The 18,787-nt window shown below is 42.0% G+C and overlaps 8 protein-coding genes across 8 annotated transcripts; 4 read left to right on the plus strand and 4 right to left on the minus strand.

Moving 5' to 3' along the window:
- Window positions 1–112: 112 nt before the first annotated feature.
- K450DRAFT_234455 (uncharacterized protein) lies at window positions 113–1,549 on the plus strand. Its single transcript, XM_051587923.1, has 5 exons — window positions 113–170; window positions 226–363; window positions 442–767; window positions 829–865; window positions 944–1,549. Exons 1-5 carry the CDS (start codon window positions 161–163, stop codon window positions 1,375–1,377), a joined length of 945 nt encoding a protein of 314 aa, XP_051446066.1. The 5' UTR covers window positions 113–160; the 3' UTR covers window positions 1,378–1,549.
- Window positions 1,550–1,666: 117 nt separating this feature from the next.
- Window positions 1,667–4,816, plus strand: K450DRAFT_299035 (uncharacterized protein; the record flags this gene model as incomplete). Its single annotated transcript, XM_051593696.1, has 12 exons — window positions 1,667–1,982; window positions 2,047–2,543; window positions 2,613–2,779; window positions 2,802–2,959; window positions 3,045–3,089; window positions 3,150–3,280; window positions 3,411–3,582; window positions 3,637–3,688; window positions 3,746–3,826; window positions 3,886–3,948; window positions 3,990–4,265; window positions 4,336–4,816. 12 exons carry the CDS (start codon window positions 1,667–1,669, stop codon window positions 4,712–4,714), a joined length of 2,337 nt encoding a protein of 778 aa, XP_051446067.1. The 3' UTR covers window positions 4,715–4,816.
- Window positions 4,817–4,819: 3 nt separating this feature from the next.
- On the minus strand, window positions 4,820–5,953 carry K450DRAFT_234460 (uncharacterized protein). The gene is made up of 4 exons (XM_051587924.1): window positions 5,818–5,953; window positions 5,662–5,756; window positions 5,237–5,580; window positions 4,820–5,178 (listed from the first exon to the last, which is right to left on the minus strand). Exons 1-4 carry the CDS (start codon window positions 5,932–5,934, stop codon window positions 4,925–4,927), a joined length of 810 nt encoding a protein of 269 aa, XP_051446068.1. The 5' UTR covers window positions 5,935–5,953; the 3' UTR covers window positions 4,820–4,924.
- Window positions 5,954–6,217: 264 nt separating this feature from the next.
- K450DRAFT_234467 (uncharacterized protein) lies at window positions 6,218–7,453 on the minus strand. The gene is made up of 5 exons (XM_051587925.1): window positions 7,316–7,453; window positions 7,038–7,254; window positions 6,933–6,980; window positions 6,746–6,868; window positions 6,218–6,679 (listed from the first exon to the last, which is right to left on the minus strand). Exons 1-5 carry the CDS (start codon window positions 7,382–7,384, stop codon window positions 6,573–6,575), a joined length of 564 nt encoding a protein of 187 aa, XP_051446069.1. The 5' UTR covers window positions 7,385–7,453; the 3' UTR covers window positions 6,218–6,572.
- A 36-nt stretch (window positions 7,454–7,489) lies between these two features.
- On the plus strand, window positions 7,490–12,009 carry K450DRAFT_234472 (uncharacterized protein). Its single transcript, XM_051587926.1, has 7 exons — window positions 7,490–7,960; window positions 8,020–8,482; window positions 8,550–8,703; window positions 8,777–8,954; window positions 9,021–10,147; window positions 10,206–10,486; window positions 10,552–12,009. The coding sequence occupies exons 1-7, from the start codon at window positions 7,530–7,532 to the stop codon at window positions 11,611–11,613; spliced, it is 3,696 nt and encodes a 1,231-aa protein (XP_051446070.1). The 5' UTR covers window positions 7,490–7,529; the 3' UTR covers window positions 11,614–12,009.
- Window positions 12,010–12,055: 46 nt separating this feature from the next.
- Window positions 12,056–12,952, minus strand: K450DRAFT_198120 (uncharacterized protein; the record flags this gene model as incomplete). Its single annotated transcript, XM_051584565.1, has 3 exons — window positions 12,056–12,409; window positions 12,498–12,778; window positions 12,850–12,952. The coding sequence occupies 3 exons, from the start codon at window positions 12,950–12,952 to the stop codon at window positions 12,056–12,058; spliced, it is 738 nt and encodes a 245-aa protein (XP_051446071.1).
- A 1,240-nt stretch (window positions 12,953–14,192) lies between these two features.
- Window positions 14,193–16,301, plus strand: K450DRAFT_234478 (uncharacterized protein). The gene is made up of 4 exons (XM_051587927.1): window positions 14,193–14,565; window positions 14,631–14,994; window positions 15,068–15,275; window positions 15,403–16,301. The coding sequence occupies exons 1-4, from the start codon at window positions 14,323–14,325 to the stop codon at window positions 16,139–16,141; spliced, it is 1,554 nt and encodes a 517-aa protein (XP_051446072.1). The 5' UTR covers window positions 14,193–14,322; the 3' UTR covers window positions 16,142–16,301.
- A 73-nt stretch (window positions 16,302–16,374) lies between these two features.
- K450DRAFT_234486 (uncharacterized protein) lies at window positions 16,375–18,725 on the minus strand. Its single transcript, XM_051587928.1, has one exon. It carries the CDS (start codon window positions 18,444–18,446, stop codon window positions 16,509–16,511), a length of 1,938 nt encoding a protein of 645 aa, XP_051446073.1. The 5' UTR covers window positions 18,447–18,725; the 3' UTR covers window positions 16,375–16,508.
- Between the last annotated feature and the right edge of the window lie 62 nt (window positions 18,726–18,787).

Genomic DNA, 18,787 nt, shown 5'->3' on the forward strand with positions numbered 1-18,787 from the left:
GCTTGAGACTTTCGTAACGGACCGGCAACCTTGAAGTAACATATTGAAGATTATATAGGTAAGAGGACAATCTCCGTATGATCTGATTTTTTTGTGTTATTTTCATTATTCTAATTTTTTTGTCAAGGCACCCCGACTGTTGACACCTTGGCCGTTCAAAATGGACAAATGTAAGAACTATACACCGTCGAAACCATTATGACTCAACCATTAAACAATTTATAGACAACATACCGGAAGGAGTTCAAGTCTTTGATCGCATTGCAGATTTTCGTCGTTGGCGACGCAGCATTCTACTTCAAGGCCAAACTCTTGGTTATGTTCCAACTATGGGTGCCCTCCACGCTGGGCATATAAGTTTAGGTATATTTCTTTGCCAAATAATAATCGGTTTTCTCCTAACCACTTTGGCTAAAGACATTTATCTCATTTATTATGTAGCTGAACGCGCTCGTCAAGGCAATGACCATGTAGCGCTTACTATATTTGTCAATCCTGCTCAGTTTGCTCCACATGAAGACCTTTCCAGTTATCCTAGAACACTTCAAGCAGATTTGGACCAAATAAGTAGGTTACCAGTGGGAACTGTAACAGCTGTATTGGTTCCGCAGGTTAGCGAAATCTATCCTAATGGAATTGAACTGGATGTATCCAAGCAAATTGGTGCTTTTGTTGAAATCAAGGGACTCTCCCATCAATTGGAAGGTGGAACACGGCCACACTTTTTCAGAGGAGTTGCAACGGTTGTGTCAAAATTCTTCAACATTGTAAGTCGCCATTCAATAAGAAATAGATAATTTCATTCGAAAGACTAACGAGATTGCAAAGATACAACCTGAACATGCTTACTTTGGTCAGAAGGATGGTAAGTACTTCTTTTATTGACTGTTTGTTCCCTACGAAGATATGAATAGCATATCTCATCTAACTTTCATCTTATCAGTTCAGCAATGTGTTTGCTTGAGGCGACTTGTGGAGGATCTTCATTTCCCACTACAATTGCATATTTGTCCAACTCAGCGGGAGAGTGATGGTCTTGCCATGTCATCACGCAATATCTATCTTACTCCATCACAAAGAAAGCACTCACTAGTTCTATACAAGATGCTCTCAAGCATAGAAAAGAACTACAAAGATGGAGAACGCTCAAGAGATAAGCTCCTTGCTGACGCTATGGACATCTTCAATGCAGAAGAAAAGCAAGTTGCAGCTTTGCATGAAGACTGGACTATGAAATTAGACTACGTTAGCATTGCCAATCCAAGGACCTTGGATGAAGAAATGTCAGATCTAGAAAGTGGTTTCATCGCTAGCATTGCAGTTTTCCTGGGTAAAACCCGTCTTATTGACAACTTCCTTATCAACTGCGAGTTATAGTTGTGCAGAGAAGAAAAATTTGGGACAATAAAAGCTGGCTTAAAAATTTGGCAACTGGAATGTTGGTAGTTTTAGATCCATATACACCCACTAAGCTCTTTCTTCTTCTTTTTTTCTTTTTTTGGTTCTGATATCAAAATAAGTCTTTGCATTCCCGTTGGTCCAGATTGACAAAGTTGTTTGAAATTGTGCCCACTTGATGCCTTGTAAATTTAAATAGCCATTTGTCCTTTTCTATCTCACCCTTCCTTTGAGACTGACAAGTTTTGTAACCCACATAGCTTGGAAAATGCATCACCCTCATAGATCAGTGACACATTATGTCATTCCTCGATATATGCCAATGTGCTTGGTTCTTGCAGGCATCATTGCTATTCACTTAGTAGATAATTTTCCAATTTCAACAATTGACATGCTTTTATCAGCCTTCTCCATCGCGTCAGGACGAAAGAAGCTGGCAAACCTTTCTTACCCCTCAGATGGACCTGAAAAATCGCTAGCTATTTTGGCTCCCACATCAGAAGAATGTCAGACGAATTTTGACGATGCAACGTTGATTCAGGAGAGGATTGAGAGTGACGACAATGAAGAGACTTCCATTGCAGGTAGCACCTGCATATATCAGAACAGATTTGAATTTTACAATTCCCTCATGCCACTTTCTCGTAGATTTTCTGGGGAATCCACCAGTCACTAATTGTGTTACTCTTTCACTTCCTTCAAAACCATCTTTGAAGCCAGTTATCAAGCCTATGTCCGTGCTAATTAATTCTACAACTTCCTGTTTGGCATCACCGAGCTCTCCGACTCCCGAAATATCACTAGAACAACGCTTGAAGGACATAGAGATCGAGGATGAATGCTGGTCACCGTCACCTTCACTGAATGATGACAACAAAATAGAGCTTCCGATACCGTTGAAAACCATGTTGAAAGGGAATGACTTGAAAGATGATAAACCAAATACAACGATCAGTCTCCCTGCTTCTCCGTCAACGCCAGACGACCAGCAATTGAGTACGATATCCGATACAATTCGTACTGAGGAAAAGACGAAAAACAAAAAGTGCTGTGAACTAAAGGAGTCGGCTATACCCAAATTTTACTACAGCAAGGGCGAACCAAATGCAAAACGTCTTGCATGCGAAAGAAACAGAGAACGGATGGTATCTAGACAAAGTTTCTTGTTTGTGTTTGCTTAAAGCGAAAACATAGTGCTAACCGTTTAATTTTAGAATGAAGTTAGCCGACTTTTTAGCATCAAGAAATACTTCACTGAAGAAAATTTCCTCAGTATCTCGAAAGCATGCCAGTTACCACGGTACATGACATTAGCACTTTTTCGAAAAATAGAGTGCTTTGGAGGCGATGGAGAGCGTGTCTCTCAAGAAGAATTTTTGCGGTAAGTGTAATTACGAAATTAGCTTTATTGTCTTCCTACGACTTAATATTCAAGATCAATCTAGTTGCTGGTCCCAAATCTCAAAAGACTGCATAGATGACGACGAAATTATGTTCAATTTACTATGCAAGGTAGACCGTTCATACATGTCGCCAGAGGACTTGTTGCCAGTACTGGAAGGTATAATATGATCAAAGTAGTATTATTCTGCCAGTTACAATTAACCATATCTTATAACATTCAGATGTTGTATGCAACCATCCAGGACTTGAGTTTCTAGCTGATAACGTCCTGTTTCAAGAACGGTATAGTAAGTTATTAGGCTCTGTATAGTTATTTGTAAGGACTTTTAATCAACCTGCTATTTTAGTCGAGACGGTCATATGTCGCATTTATTATGAGAACAGATGTGTTTCAGGAAAGCTCCCATTATCTCAATTCAAAAGGTACAATATGGGAGACTTATTGGCACGACTTGAACGAAGGATCGATCTCAATTCCGTAAGACATTTTTCCGCTTGACCCATTTCGACAAGTTTTGGTTGTAACTGAGAAAATTCGGCAGACACACGACTGTTTTTCCTACAAACATTTTTACGTACTCTACTGTAAATTTTGGCTGTTGGATCAGGACCATGACCTGATTGTTTCGCAGAATGACATGCTGCAGTACAATAACCAGGTGCTCACGTCGAGGATTACTGCTAGGGTGATGGAATGCGGAAAAATAATGGCCTTCCCTAGAGATACGCAAGTTCTTAGTGATACAGAAGAATCAACCTTGACATATATGGACTTTATTTGTAAGTTGTGCGATTGATTACTATTTGTGATGACGACGAATTAAACCATAGTAGGGTTCCTGATCTCAGAAATTGACAAGACAACCAGAATGTCTACTGAATACTGGTAAGCAACTGAAAAGTAACTGGCTTACATGTTGCTATCATGCTAAAATCAAAGCAGGTTTAGATGCATGGATTTGGATGGTGATGGAATAATTTCCAGCTATGAACTGTCATACTTTTGGGAAGAGCAAGAAAAGAGGTAAAGAAAATTCGATTGGATTAAAATTAAATCGGGTGACAAACTAACAACGGCCAAAGGCAAACGTTGTATGGAGTGTGCGAATCAGAGATTATTTGTTTTGAGGATGTCATCTGTCAAATGTGAGTATCAGAGATAAATTTTTACAAAATGACTATCATAGTACCCGTATTAATTCTTTTGAAACAAATAGCAATGATTTGATCAAACCACAAGTACTTGGCCAGTTTACATTGACGGACTTGCGAAAATCAAAGTTGGCCGAAAGATTCTTTGATACTTTTATCAATTTCCATCGGTTGCAGATCCATGAATCTTCACACAACTCAACAAGGCTAAAGCGTCAGTATTTGGATGCATTGAGCGGGATTGAACGAATTGAAATGGACGACCAACTCCAGTCTAGACCAGCCCAAGGGCAATCTTTAGAAAAGATGAGGTAAGGAATTGATAGTTCCGTTGCAACAAACTTGATTGAGTAGAATATTCAAAAAAACTTCCTTTTATAGCGATTGGTGTGCATATGCTGAAATTGAATATCAGCATCTTGTTGCTGCAGAAAGAAGCGAAACCATTTGGGATGATGTGGGAGCAGAGGTGGAAAGTTGTACACAGCTTGACATGGATGGAGATAAGATGCTGTCAACCGTAGAAAGACTATTCAATGGCGATGTTGACTTTGGTTATGTTGAAAATCTGGAGAATGCAACACAAGAAGACTTAGAGGCAATACTACAGCGAGTGGTTAAGACCACCTTTTCCAGTAGCCAAGAATACAGCATCAGAGAAGAACTCGAAGAGATCCATCATTTCTCATCTTCCGACGATGAGGGAGATGACCACAGGCTTGATGGCATTGTCAGGCGAGAGCGAAAATTCCAAATATGAAGAAACATAGTTTTGACCAAGTTTTCATGGGCACCTGTAACACATTTATCTCATCCAATCCACCCCTACGCATGCTAAAAAGAAACAATATAAACAATCAATAAAGTAAAAGAAAGGCCATTGAAGTAAACGCTGAGGAATGTGCAGATGTTTATACGAAAAGAGTTTGATACGATTAAAGGGTGCAAAAGGTGAATCAATTTTTTGTATTCATGCGGTGTCCGACGCATCTATTTCAGGAACGACTTGATCCAGTTCGTTCTCACTTTCATGTCCGGGCTCGCTTTCGTAGCCGTTGCTCTCTACATCCTTTCCAAGAACTGAACAAGGCTGCGAGGGCTGTTTAGCAGAATCTAACACTTCGCATAATATTCGTTCCTTTTCCTTTTGTAGCTCTTCAAAACGCTTCTCGAGGACTGATAACCTGTTTACAAGATTGGCCTCCTCCACAATTTGTGTTACAACTACAGAGAGCTAATTAGAAATGCTGTCAACTTTAGCGATAGTATTTGCTTTCATTACCGGTTTTGAAGTGTTGCTGTGTTGTTCGTAGAGACGATGGTACGAGTATACCAAACCAATGTAAGGGGTTGCGGTCAATTTTTCGCACCTCTTTCGTCTTTTTATTTTTTGACTTGGTTTTTGGTTTCGTTTCCTCGGTGGTTTCCTTTTCGCCTTTCGTTTCCAATTGCTCTTTTTCAGGGGTATCATGCGCCGGCTTACGTTGCCTTAAAGACAGATTGCTCAGCTTTTCCGTCACCTCATCCTTAATTTGACCAGTTTCCTCTCCATCATTTTCGTCTTTGAATTCAACGTTGCTTATGGAAAAGATATCATTGCCATTTTCGCCTTGTTCGTCAACTTGACTATTCAAGTTGTAGACCGTTGTGAGTTATTGGTCTAGGACATTGAGCGCGCCATCAGCACGATATATAAGTAGTACTCACATTTTATATAAGCTTTTCATGCGTTCGTCGTATGAGTATCGGGACAGCTTGCTGGTTCCCATTGAGTACTTAGCTTGTCCCAAATCGAAGAATCCCTGCGTTGTTGTCTGAGTATTTTGGCTATGAGTGGCAAGAATGCAAGCGAACAATTACTACCTTCGCGATCTCCTTCCCTAGAGTCTCTTTCAGCTTCGAAACTGCATCTGCTTCTTGAATGTACTCGACGGTCAATTGGTCTAACTTTTCACAGACTGTCTTCAATTGCTCATTCATAGGAACGTGTGTGGCAGAGGCTGAATTTGCTTCTGTCATGGTTTTTCGCGGTCACAGTGCTTATGGTGGATAAGACAGGGAAAACGCAACTCTGAAGGATTTTATTTTCAGTTTCGTAGATTAAACATATCCATTGCTAAAAGTACAAAGCCAAGATACCGTATCAACAACATCGTATACAAGGTGCGCATTGGAAAGTGTATGCTGATCTGGAAACGAAGATATGAGCTACTACAACACTATTTTATTCACTTTTTTTTTGTTTATCTTAACATGTTAAAAGTTTAGGGTATGGTCGGTATAAGCTCCAAAATTTTGCACTATAGATGCATCAATCATCAAAACCATTTAGCAAAAACTTGAATGTAGATGTGGAAAAAAGCTTCACAATAAAATACGCAAGCATGAGCAGGAACATTTGCATCAATTAGAAAGACCGAGGATCTGCGGAGTTTGCACCCGCAATCACTTGTCAAAATGTAACGAATTTCTCACAGTTCATTTCCAACATATTTTTTTTTAGGGCTTTAAATGATTATTTGAAGCAGGGCTCTGATAAACGAATGGGTAGTCCCCAGACGATGTTAGATTACAATTTTCATATATGGGTCTCTCCACGTAGCCAAGTCTATAAGCTTTTACTCAGACTTCTTCTTAGAAGTACCTTCCTGCAAAGCGGCTTTCTTTTCATTGTTGGCCCAAACTTTGAGAAGGACGAAATGAATGAACTGCAATAATGCAATACCTAAAAGTGGATCAGTGTTAGTTTAAGTGACGTTGGAAGATAGTCGGTGACAATTTGTATACAAACCTCCTGCAATGTATACGATAATGGTGTTACCAGCGGCTATCTTGGTAGTAATTTCGAACAAAGATTGAGCATCCTCAGCAGAGGTCATTCCCTTGACTCCGGTTTCAGCTAATGACTTCAATCCTAGATTTTACACCTCTTCAGATATTGTTCATTTGCCGAATAATGGGTGTAAACCATGACTTACCTGGTGCAATGGAGGTCGAGTACGTTGAAACAGCCATAATGAGAGCCACTAAACTATATATCAGTAAACCAAAATAATGATAAACTATGTTCAGATAACACTTACATGTACAAACACCGTCGAAAAGTAAGTTGTGCTCTTCCATAAGAGTGAGACCGGCACTCAGTCCAATGACAGCAAGCATGACTGGAATCAAAGGCAAGCGCTCGTAGTTCAACCCACCAACAACAGCTCTTCGGTAGTAGTGCTCAGCAGCAGCTTCGACAGCTCCAGGTTGATGTTGCAAAACAGGGTAATCATAGATCCAATCAGACCAAACAGTCTTTGACGTTGATTTAGTTAAACTTGATCCAAGTATACAAGTAAAACAAAAAACGACTTACTCCGGCAGCAAAAGAGCAACCTATAAAAGCTAGGGCTACCTTGATACTTTGCATATATTCTCCAGGCATGATGAGGCTTTTTGTACGAAATGAGAGAGATGAACAGTCTTTTTCCACGGGAAGAGATAAAGTGACTTCGCTGATAATGGCTTCGGACTCACTTTTTGAATCTCAGCATAACCAACTGCGACTTCTCAAACAACAAGAACCCACAATGGCTGGTAGCGGGCAGAATTCATCTGCTGACATTCCGCAAACACCGCCTAATCCTTCTCAGTTCCAAACAAGAACGAACAGTATATTGACGCGATCGACTAGCTCATACATCGCGTCACCTGTTCCAACATCAAGAGGCGCCATGGATGAATCTAGACAGCGACAAAGATCTGACTTTCTGGAAGCAGAAAATGGCGTTTCACACCGCGATATAGTATCTACCTCCTCTAAACCAGCAGCAAATGACATGGCAGGTCTAGTTGCATCGCCTGAGAATATTGGTGATCGATATTTCAAATCGCTATCTAAGTTTGATGGATATCAAGTTGTTACGGATGATGGCACTTTGAAGAGAAGAACTGTTTCGTTATCGACTTTATATGATGTCCCAACCGATGCCGAATCTCATTTTTCGCGGTCCTCAGATAGGTAAGTTTATGCCAGTTAAACTTTCGTCGGTTCTCATTTTGTAATACTTTGGCCTTTAGTTTTCAACCAATATCAGAGAACACTCCACTTTTGAAAGCGGCGGCTGCTCAACACGGCTATAATGGAACGAATGATCTATATGATACAACAGACAGTGATTCATCCGATACCGACTCTGACACTCCATTCTTTCCACCAAGCAAACATAGAGGAAATCGTTCGAACTCTCGCCGTGCTCATGACCCCTATGCTGTAACTGGGTTTATCCAACGGCTCAAGCAGAGGATACCAACCATTCCAAAGCTTACGCACCAGCAAAAACAAGTTCTCAAGTGCTCCATTGCTTACTGTATTGGATCGCTGTTTACCTTCATACCAGCTCTTAATTCTTTGGTGGGACATAATAGAACTTCAAGCCACATTATTGCAACCACCACTGTTTTTTTCAATCCAGCGAAAACCATAGGAGGCATGATCGAGGCGGCTGGATATGGTTGGGGTTATGTGATGTTTGCCCTGTCAGTAAGTATCAACTCTAAAAACTTATTGAGGCAGATAAGAAACTTGCTAACAGTGTATTATTTCAAAGGTATGCCTAGGTAGTATGCTCACGGCGGACTACTATATCGATCGAGACATGGAAACAGTTGCTCATGTGATCAGTCTGGGATTTTGGTTGGCTGGAAGCGCCTTTATTGTCGCATTTTTGAAAGCTTATTGGAACAAGCCTCCGGTTTCAACAGGTAGCGCGCATAAAGCAATATTTTGTCACGATGTATGTCCATCTGTTGTCCATACTAAGCTTGTACGCTCTAGCATCCAGTCTGTGCTTCATCATCATCTTCATCATTTTGGTCAGAGAGGGTTCAGCAAATGAAGGCGATTTTGATACGTTAAAAATTCAACAATATACCTCGGCAGTAGCGACGGGAACTGTGATAACGCTCGCCACATGCTTTCTAGTATGGCCAATATCAGCAGCGAAGAAACTCAAGTAGGTTATGGTTCGGTCAAATATGAGCGTATTTCTTGGCAGCTTACATTTTTCATCAAATTCAAGGAACGACATTAGTGCAACTTTGTTGTCCTTCCGTCTTTTGCTGAAACTACTCACAAAGACCTTTTTACTTGATGACGATTTACCTCAATTCACCGCAAACAAGAGCTTGCAATCGGCCATCGAATCTCATCGATCCAGTTTCACAACTCTAAAAAAGTCCCTTTCTGATGCGAAGCTAGAGATTTTCAACCGTGAAATGCGACACAATGCGGCAACGTACGACGATATTGTAAAAAGTTTACAACGACTTGCTCAGCATGTAGGAGGACTACGAAGTAGTTGCGGTTTGCAATTTGAAAAAATGAAAAATGGAAATATTCAAGTCCCACCAGCCCCCAGCAATCAGTCTGTTGATAGCCTTTTAGAACAAGGTGATCGTAGTAAAAAGCCACTGAAAAGGTCACAAACTTTGGGACGCACACTGTCGCTTTTATCGCAGCCAAAGGATAACGATACATGGAACGTTCGGGCAGGCTACTCAAGACGCAAACTACAGGATGAGATGAAAAGACAAAAGCGGTCAAAAAGTACAATGCTTTATGACACACAAAATCCATTCGAGCATAGTATGAGTAGAAGCTTGACTGCTATGGTACAGGATTCCTTACCTTCATCCACCACTATTTACGACGATGCGCTATCGAGGTCCGCTTCTAGTCATGAGGGCCAAGAAGGCGAAGCTGATGGCGCGCTAGTTGATTTCATTCGCAATGTTCGACAGCCGATGAAAGCTTTTGCATACACCTGCAAAAGAACAATCATTAATCTACAAGCAAAGTTTACCGATAGTGCATCAGAGGATGGACCATCGTTTGCCATGATGAAGGAGAACTTGGAAAAAGCCATTGCGCTCTTCGAAACTTCGCAGAAGGAAGCCATTTTTAGAATGTACCAGCAACGCTCGAAGTTACAATCATCCTCGGAACAGCAACCTTCGGATGACCAAATTTCAGTCATTGAGCAAGGAGAGGATGTCTTTCTGGTCTATTTTTTTATTTTCTGCCTCGTTGAATTTGCGCGCGAGTTGACCTTCCTGGTAGGGTTGGTTGAAACGCTCTTCGATCCAGCATTGAGGAAAAAATCAGGCTTTAGAAAATGGTTTTCGGACGTGTTTTCAGTCTTCAAAGGTATGGAACAGAAAATTTGAAATCGGTAGTAGATTGGACTACTGACACAGACGCACAGGCCTTAAACTCACAGATGGTCCCTCAGTAAGGAGGAGATCGTCAGTGTCTTTTGTCCCAAACAATCATAATACTTCGAATACATTGCATACACCACTCCCTAAAACAAGATGGCGTCGGTTCTTCATCTCTCTTTGGGGATTCTTTTCATGGTTCAAGCAACAACATGTAAGATATGCTATCAAGTCGTCTGCTGCAGCAGTCATTTTAGCTACACCAGCATTCCTACCATCCACTGGAGAAAGGTTTCGAGAACTTCGAATGGAATGGGCTCTAGTTACGGTGAGTATCGTGCATGCATTGTGATATACCTAAGGGCTAATATGTATACTAATCCTTCATTGTAGTTAATGGTGGTGATGACTCCTACCGTTGGAGGAACAAATCTGGTTGCGATTTATCGTATCTTCTCGACCATGCTTGGCTGCTATGTAGCATTCGCCTTTTACACGCTTTTCCCTGGTAATGTCTATGTGCTACCCGTGTTAACTTGGCTCTTCTCTATTCCCAACTTTTGGATTATTCTGAACCACAAGCATGGGAAGTTTGGTCAATTCACCTTGTTGGCATACAACCTGGTTATGCTCAATAAGTACAATTACCGAGACAACGAAAGTGTTGAGGTTGGCAGGTTGGCGCTAAATCGATTTGGAGCGGTTGCCGTTGGTGTCGTATTTGGATTATTCATGACCGCATATGTATGGCCGTACGAAGCCAGAACTGAACTTCGTAAAGGCTTGTCTGACTTCCTCCTCCGGGTCAGTTTACTCTATCAAAAGCTGATTTCCATGTACTCGGATTCCTCTGAAAGTGTTGGTGGCTTATATCGGCTGCAGCATCTTGATACCCATATATCAGAAACCCAAGTAGTAGCTATGCAGGAGCATAAGAATGTAGCAACGAAAACCTTTATGGACCTTGAGCTAAATCTTCAGCGAATGCTTATATCTTTACAAGACCTTTTAGCGCAGACACCAAACGAACCACGTCTGAAAGGACCGTTTCCTGTGGCAACATATTCTGGAATGCTCAGTTCTTGTCAAAACATTTTGGACAAGCTTTTAGCTATGCGCATTGTGATTCTCAAGGATGAGTGGTTTAGCCTTGTACGTCGAGATTTCATACATCCTGTCAATCCACAGCGTAAGGAAATGGTCGGCAATGTTCTATTATATCTATACATGCTGGCCAGTGCCCTACGACTGAAAACCCCATTACCACCATATATGCCACCCGCACGTCAGGCGTGGGAGCATTTGATGTCTAGCCTACGACAATTGCCAGCCGTCAAGTCGCGTGCACTTCTGGATAGGGACGAGGCATATATCTTCTACTTTGCTTACGTGGTGATGATGGAGGATGTCATTCGTGAAATGGACAAGGTAATGATGTTAGGATGTTATAGATAAGAGCGTACAGCATGGTATTTAACCTTTCTTTTTCGAAATTAGATGAGCTCCAATATGAAGGACTTGTTTGGTAGTCTTGTATCTGATGAGCAGTGGCAGCGGTATTTCCAAAGCCCCACGTGAGACAGAGGAGGCGGGCAGTCTACTGGAAAATGTAGCAGACCTTTAATTTAAAATCTACATTATGCATATTCGATTTTTTCTAGATCGTTCCTATCTATCATTGCAATCTATGACTGCAGCATTGCTTACATAGCCAAGACTTCACTCACTTCACATCACATCACCATTAAACAAAAGCAGCGCAGTAAACATGAAATATTTGCTTGTACCTTGAGATTTAATAATGTTATACAATGCGTAGCATGTGGAGTAAAGGCTATGTTGAATATACCGACAATCAATGCGGTATTTGTTGTTATGATGTTATAACCGGACTGAACTAAATTCCGCTGGACGATTCAGCAGAACACCGTCGTCCGGGTCGGATTTCGAGGCTCTTTGAAACAGATCCGCTATATTTTGGCTCACGGACCATTATATGCATTTGTAAACGCTTGTCAAGCTGGTTTACAGCTCTTTCCACAAAGTCAAAACGATCAAGTAGACCCGCGGCGGCTGGATTTGTAACCTCTGCATACACTGGCAAGCCTGCCTCATCTGCTTTTCTAAGCACATGCTCAAGTAGAGCGGAACCATAACCCTTGTTGCGTTCTTGAGGCAGGACCCCAAGATACAATATTGTTAGATGCTCTCGCTGTCCCATTACTTGGCGTTGAACTCGTTTCGCAATGGACTGGTGCGCTAAGTGTACACGCTACAAAGGTAATATTAAAATTTTCTTGCTTTGACCAATCATGAATTACCATTGTACGTTTGCTTACCATCGCTTGGTACCACCCGAATATCTTTGGTAGTTTCCACCGTACATTTTTGTGGAGATCTGCAAACCTTGAACTTGACCACAATAAAATCCCCTTGCAGCCATCTACTTGTATAGCAAAGTCACGGCTTTCTGCAGCTGCTGCACCAATAATGGCCCTGAACAGCTCTTGATTGATGGTATCTAGTGCCCGACTCTCTTGGTGTGATGATTTCGCATTGTAGGGCGTATAGACACCTGTGTAGGACTCTGCAAGCGTGAAGGCGGCCTCATTGTCCGCATCTAATTAATAAAAAAAAATGTATAAATTAGCATGATATAGTTGCATAGATATAATTTCAAGTTGTACTTACGTTTTATGATCGGCCTCACACTAGTAAAACTTTGGCCATCCAAAGTTATTTTACGGCTCAGTTTGCTCGCAGGTATCAGAGCTTGTTGCGCCGTCAATAACATTACACCTTGATCTTTTGAGTTTGGTTTTTAATGTTGATCTTTAACGCAAATCAATTTTACTATAAATCCGTTTTCTTGCTAGCGAATGGTGAAAGTTTTCTTTTGACTTTATATACTAAACTGCAGTTATAATTTTGTTGGTTACAATTCAAATGAACTGGGGTGAGCTAAATGCATACTTGCTTCATCATCACAATCTAGGTGGTTATTATCACAGTATCGTCATTTTCGATGGCTTTTTTTTTTTCACACAATACCATGTGTTTAGTGCTTCCTCTTGATCATACGCCATGTAAGAGGATATCTATTTAATTTCGCAAGTGCAAGCTGTCAAGTATTTTGACATACAATATTTTGGCCAAACTCGCGGCCACCGGAGAGAGCGAAGTAGACCAGTATAGCTGCTGGCTTATTAAACGATCAAGACGTGGGGGAAAGCACCGTCCACCATTGGGAACAAGTCATCCTGGTCGTTTCCATTTGTTGGCTGAGATAATATAGCCAGCTTGCAGGAAAAAGCTAAGCAACAGTAACAATTTTTTTTTTAATTAAGTTATGGCTTGAGAGGTGCATCTTACGTGAGAACAGCCCATTCAGAATATGACCAATGGACCAAAGAGGCTTGCTTGACACTCTCAAGACTGTAAATACAACACAACATGATATGTTTGTCTTGGCGAGGGAGCCTACTTGATTTTCATTGATCGTCAAAGTGCCAATGTTTACTGTTTTTCAAAGTTTAAATTATACGGCCATTCAAATCCATACCATTTACCCCACGTCGCTATAACGTGAAGTATGTCGTTGTTGCTATGGCTTGTTGCTTATTTGTACACACTGCTTCCTGGTCTACGTTCCAAACCAGATGCAGCACCCATTAATGTTGCACAGACCCGCTCGACTCCGAAAGGTCAACCCCAGTGCAGCATGGTGCGGTGATCGGGGCCAACATATTGCCTGCGGCCACAAGGAAAAGTAGGTTCAGTACAATGGCGATTGGGTAATAAAACGAGACAAAAACTATACACAATCCATTATAACCGTAAACGACCATGCTGTCTTTGTCCGAGCTTCCTAAAAATGATCGCCTTCCGCATTATCACCGCAATTAAACCATCATTTGATAGCAGCACTTCGTCTTTTCATTGGTCAAACTCACGTTGCACACTGCTTTGGAGTAAATAGGCGTTGCGACTATTTTTGATCGCAGCTCTGCCCTCTCACAAGGAGACCCACACCTGTTTTTTTCTTGCTCCTTCTCTTTCCACTTGAAAACTCCCTCCCTTCCTCTCCTTTCACTCTTTGTCGTACTTCTTTTCCGAGCCTCTAATACCCTTGTGTGAATAATATATATATATCGACTTGGAGCCATGGCAAAGAAGTCTGGCAATAAGAAGCTTAAAACCAATAGCTTTATGCTTTTGGAAAAGGGGCCAAAATGGAAAAGAGAGCAAGTTTCTGATCACAAATTCGACTTTATCGACATAGAAGAATTTTATGACCCAAGCTGCTGGACAAAGACGAAATATATGATGATTTTCCTTAGTGTCATCAAGTCTACCTTAACATATCTTGCCGATTTGTGGACTGCCGGCATTTTGCTTAGTTCAGTGGTAAGGGCCAACTTATATGAGCGCCTGCTACCCAGTACTTGAATTCTAATTGTTTTCGCATGTAGGATCCACAAATGATTTACAAAATCAGTCCAACAGCCAGTAAATGGATTTACGTTGGCTGTATCGCTCTTTCCTTTTTACTCCTTGCTCTGGATATTCGAAAAGCCAGATTGGTCATTGCATCGCGCGACATCTCGTATGCACTCACTTCTATTACCGCATATCGTTACTACTCAATCAAGAGTTACCCTCACTACTGCTTATTCGATAAGATTCAAGCTTCAAAGAAGACCACCGACGATTTTGCATTCTTTGTTTTCTTCACATTAAAAGGATGGAAACGCCTTTTATTCGCTGAAGGTCCACGTCAAGTGGTCGCTATTATCACTGTCGAAACGATTCTATACAACGTGTGGACAACAAATGGTATGCATTCCGCCGCTTTCCAAGCGATCAAAACGTGAATGTAAAAATCCTCATTTAAATCATTGTTTCCCAGGCACACAGGCTTTCCAATTCAAAACAAAGCTGAGCGATTATGGCCTTACCACAACTACTCAAATGCAGTTGATTCTCATGACGTTCACCTCCTTACTCTGGGTGTTTTCGATGATATTAATGTTCATTGCTGCAATCATCTATATTCCACTACTTTGTCATATTAAGGGCAATTTGAAGGAATATGTTTGCCACAAGATTGACAAGAGGTAAGAAGCTCGTTTTAGGGGTGCTTTTGAATGCTTTTCTTCTAGCTTTACTTATATTCAATGTCTCCTTTTCATTCTTTATCCTTTTTTTCACCTCGCCCACCTCAACTTTCCGCCCGGTACCTAGAATTGCACAGCTCTTGAAGAAGCAGATTCGTAAAAGAATGGAACAGCGTGGACAGAAACCTGCCAATGGTGCTAAAGGCGTAGCTGCTGCGCCGATCGCTCGACCTACATTACCTGTCCTTGATGAGACAGATATCTCGGAAAAAACACCTTACAACGAGTACATGAGAACTCCGCATATGGCCACCAAATCACCACCTCCAGTTTATCACACACCGTATTCAGAATATAATACTTCCTCACCGTATCAACAACAATACGATGACCAGTATTATCACGCAGACAGTGGCTACAACCAGCAGAACCCTGGCTATCACCATCAGTATGAGCAAGAAGCTAGTTATCACAATGGCGGTGGTGACATGCGTGGCGGTGACATGCGTGGAATGGATCAATATCAATATACTGGTGAAGATAGATATTATGACGACCGTAATTACTATCAACACCATCAAGCAGAACAGCGTTCTACTGGTGGTGGTGAAGCTTACGCCATGACCACATACCATACCAGTCCCAAACCTGCATCAGCTCCAGTGCTTTACAACGAGGTGCCTGCCCCTCAAGCCTATACTATGGAAAATCACACTTACTTTGAGCCTCATGATGTACGAGCGAGATCGCTGGCCGACTCGTCTCACACTTCGCCACGCCAGCAGTATGCCGCTGCCACGCCAACTTTGCCCACCACCCGTCTACCTCGCGGCACACAAAACTCCTCGCCTGGCAATTATTTCTAAAGGTATCTTTGACCATTTCGCGAGCCCGAAGCAGCTTGTTCTCTTTCATTTCATACAATTTTGAAGATTGTCTATACAACCTTCCACATTCCTATCCCTGTAACATTTAATTTTGATCAAGTAACGAAAATAAAAATGTGTGGATAACATGTATTCAAAATGTTATATTTTTCCTTTGACTTTGAAAGATATTTGCAGCGACTTTACTTTGGAGCTTAAGAACTCTCAGACCATCTCAGGTTTAGAATGTTATTTTTAATACAATATGTTTTATTTTTCACTTCCAATAAAATGTTCCATATACAAGGTTTTCAAATATGTACAACTGATTTAATCGTACGCTTCGTAGAGATAACGTCTAAAAGATTTAATCGACTTCCTCCACTGTAGGACCTTCAGGTGCAGCGTCACCACCAGCACCAGGTGGGAATCCACCAGGAGCACCGCCTGGAGCACCACCGGCACCAGCACCTTGACCGTAAATCTTCATCATGATGGGGTTGGCAACCTCCTCGAGTTCCTTCTGGCGAGACTCGTATTCGTCCTTGGAAGCTTCTTGAGATTCGTCGAGCCACTTGATTGCTTCATCGACAGCTTCCTTGAGCTTGGTCTTGTCAGCTTCTTCGAGCTTGCCTCCAACATTTTCATCTTGAAGAGTGTTACGGAGATTGTATGCGTAGGACTCGAGACCGTTGCGAGCAGAGATCTTAGCAGCCACTTCTTCATCTTCAGCCTTGTACTTTTCAGCATCAGAAACCATGCGTTCAATATCCTCCTTGGAGAGACGACCCTTGTCGTTAGTGATGGTGATCTTGCTTGACTTGCCAGTGGTCTTGTCAACTGCGCTGACGTTCAAGATACCGTTTGCATCGATATCGAATGTGACTTCAACCTGGGGTACACCACGGGGAGCAGGGGGGATACCAGTGAGTTCGAACTTGCCAAGAAGATTGTTATCCTTGGTTCTGGCACGTTCACCTTCGTAAACTTGGATGAGTACACCAGGCTGGTTATCAGCGTAAGTAGAGAAGATTTCGGACTTCTTGGTAGGAACAGTGGTGTTACGCTTGATAAGAGCAGTCATAACACCGCCAGCAGTTTCGATACCAAGAGAGAGTGGGGAAACATCGAGAAGAAGGAGATCTTGAGTCTTCTCAGAGGTGTCACCAGTCAAGATAGCAGCTTGGACAGCGGCACCGTAAGCGACGGCTTCATCGGGGTTGATGGACTTGTTGGGCTCCTTGCCATTGAAGAAGTCGGAAACAAGTTTCTGGATCTTGGGGATACGAGTAGAACCACCAACAAGGACAATATCGTGAACAGAAGCCTTGTCGATCTTGGAATCACGAAGTACCTTCTCTACAGGGTCCATAGTTGAACGGAAAAGATCTTGGCAAAGTTCCTCAAAGCGAGCACGAGTGAGGGAGGTATAGAAATCGATACCTTCATACAAAGAATCGATTTCCAAAGAGGTTTGAGTGGAAGCAGAGAGAGTACGCTTGGCACGTTCGCAAGCAGTACGAAGACGTCTCAAGGCTCTTGGGTTGTCAGAGATATCCTTCTTGTACTTGCGCTTGAATTCTTGAACAAAGTGGTTCACCAAACGGTTGTCGAAATCTTCACCACCAAGATGAGTATCACCAGCAGTAGCCTTAACTTCAAAGATACCGTCTTCGATGGTCAGAAGAGACACATCAAAAGTACCACCACCAAGATCGAAAATCAAAACGTTGCGTTCACCCTTGGGTTGTTTGTCCAAACCATAGGCAATAGCAGCGGCAGTGGGTTCGTTGATGATACGGAGAACGTTGAGACCAGCAATAAGACCAGCGTCCTTGGTAGCTTGACGTTGAGAATCATTAAAGTAAGCTGGGACAGTGATAACTGCAGAGTCCACCTTGCCACCAAGGTAAGCTTCAGAAACTTCTCTCATCTTGACCAGGACCATGGAGGAGATTTCTTCGGGAGTGAAAGTCTTCTTTTCACCCTTGTGTTCAATTTGGACGATGGGCTTGCCGTCCTTGTCAATAACCTTGAATGGCCAGTGCTTCATGTCGGACTGAACTTCGGCATCATTGAAACGGCGACCGATCAAACGCTTAGCGTCAAACACGGTGTTGTGGGGATTCATGGCCACTTGGTTCTTTGCGGCATCACCAATAAGACGTTCAGAGTCTGTAAAGGCGACGTAGGATGGAGTAGTGCGGTTTCCTTGATCGTTGGCGATAATTTCAACGCGGTCGTTTTGCCAAACGCCAACGCAAGAGTAGGTTGTTCCTAAATCGATACCAACAGCTTTTGTCATTTTCTAGTAGGCGTTTAATGCGAGAGAAGATTAAAAGACAAGTGATGGGAAATTTCACCCTTGCGATATGATGTCTTATTTATATCAAAAAAATATTACTCCGGAGGCCGAACTTTCGAGCAATTTCTTCTTCTGGAACCCACCAGTAAAAATTTCGAAAAATTTCTAGACGCTGCTATGCGCTACTGGAACCAGCTAGCTGCACCCGGACGTCTTTCACTAGTGATGACTAGATAACGCTAGTAAAATTCACAGTGATGTTCATGAATAATCCCTTTGGTGACACTGTCCACCTTGAAGTAACGCCCATCTAAGGAGCTCTGCCATATGGCTTATTCATG

The sequence above is a fragment of the Umbelopsis ramanniana genome, assembly GCF_025399195.1.
Source record: "Umbelopsis ramanniana AG unplaced genomic scaffold K450scaffold_17, whole genome shotgun sequence".
Lineage (NCBI taxonomy): Eukaryota > Fungi > Mucoromycota > Umbelopsidomycetes > Umbelopsidales > Umbelopsidaceae > Umbelopsis > Umbelopsis ramanniana.

Bases quoted from the DNA above. Each gene is read 5' to 3' on its own strand.
- K450DRAFT_234455 (XM_051587923.1), top strand. The intron at 364-441 runs GTATATTTCTTT...TTTATTATGTAG, and splicing joins CGCTGGGCATATAAGTTTAG to CTGAACGCGCTCGTCAAGGC. The intron at 768-828 runs GTAAGTCGCCAT...GAGATTGCAAAG, and splicing joins TGTCAAAATTCTTCAACATT to ATACAACCTGAACATGCTTA.
- K450DRAFT_234460 (XM_051587924.1), bottom strand. From the start codon at position 5,934: ATGAATGAGCAATTGAAGACAGTCTGTGAAAAGTTAGACCAATTGACC. The intron at 5,757-5,817 runs GTAGTAATTGTT...ACAACAACGCAG, and splicing joins TAGGGAAGGAGATCGCGAAG to GGATTCTTCGATTTGGGACA. The intron at 5,179-5,236 runs GTAATGAAAGCA...AGCTCTCTGTAG, and splicing joins ACAGCAACACTTCAAAACCG to TTGTAACACAAATTGTGGAG.
- K450DRAFT_234478 (XM_051587927.1), top strand. From the start codon at position 14,323: ATGGCAAAGAAGTCTGGCAATAAGAAGCTTAAAACCAATAGCTTTATG. The intron at 14,566-14,630 runs GTAAGGGCCAAC...TTTCGCATGTAG, and splicing joins GCATTTTGCTTAGTTCAGTG to GATCCACAAATGATTTACAA. The intron at 14,995-15,067 runs GTATGCATTCCG...ATTGTTTCCCAG, and splicing joins CAACGTGTGGACAACAAATG to GCACACAGGCTTTCCAATTC.
- K450DRAFT_234467 (XM_051587925.1), bottom strand. From the start codon at position 7,384: ATGCCTGGAGAATATATGCAAAGTATCAAGGTAGCCCTAGCTTTTATA. The intron at 7,255-7,315 runs GTAAGTCGTTTT...TCAACGTCAAAG, and splicing joins GTTGCTCTTTTGCTGCCGGA to ACTGTTTGGTCTGATTGGAT. The intron at 6,981-7,037 runs GTAAGTGTTATC...TATATAGTTTAG, and splicing joins TTTCGACGGTGTTTGTACAT to TGGCTCTCATTATGGCTGTT.
- K450DRAFT_234472 (XM_051587926.1), top strand. From the start codon at position 7,530: ATGGCTGGTAGCGGGCAGAATTCATCTGCTGACATTCCGCAAACACCG. The intron at 8,955-9,020 runs GTAGGTTATGGT...ATCAAATTCAAG, and splicing joins TCAGCAGCGAAGAAACTCAA to GAACGACATTAGTGCAACTT. The intron at 10,487-10,551 runs GTGAGTATCGTG...CCTTCATTGTAG, and splicing joins TGGAATGGGCTCTAGTTACG to TTAATGGTGGTGATGACTCC.
- K450DRAFT_234486 (XM_051587928.1), bottom strand. From the start codon at position 18,446: ATGACAAAAGCTGTTGGTATCGATTTAGGAACAACCTACTCTTGCGTT.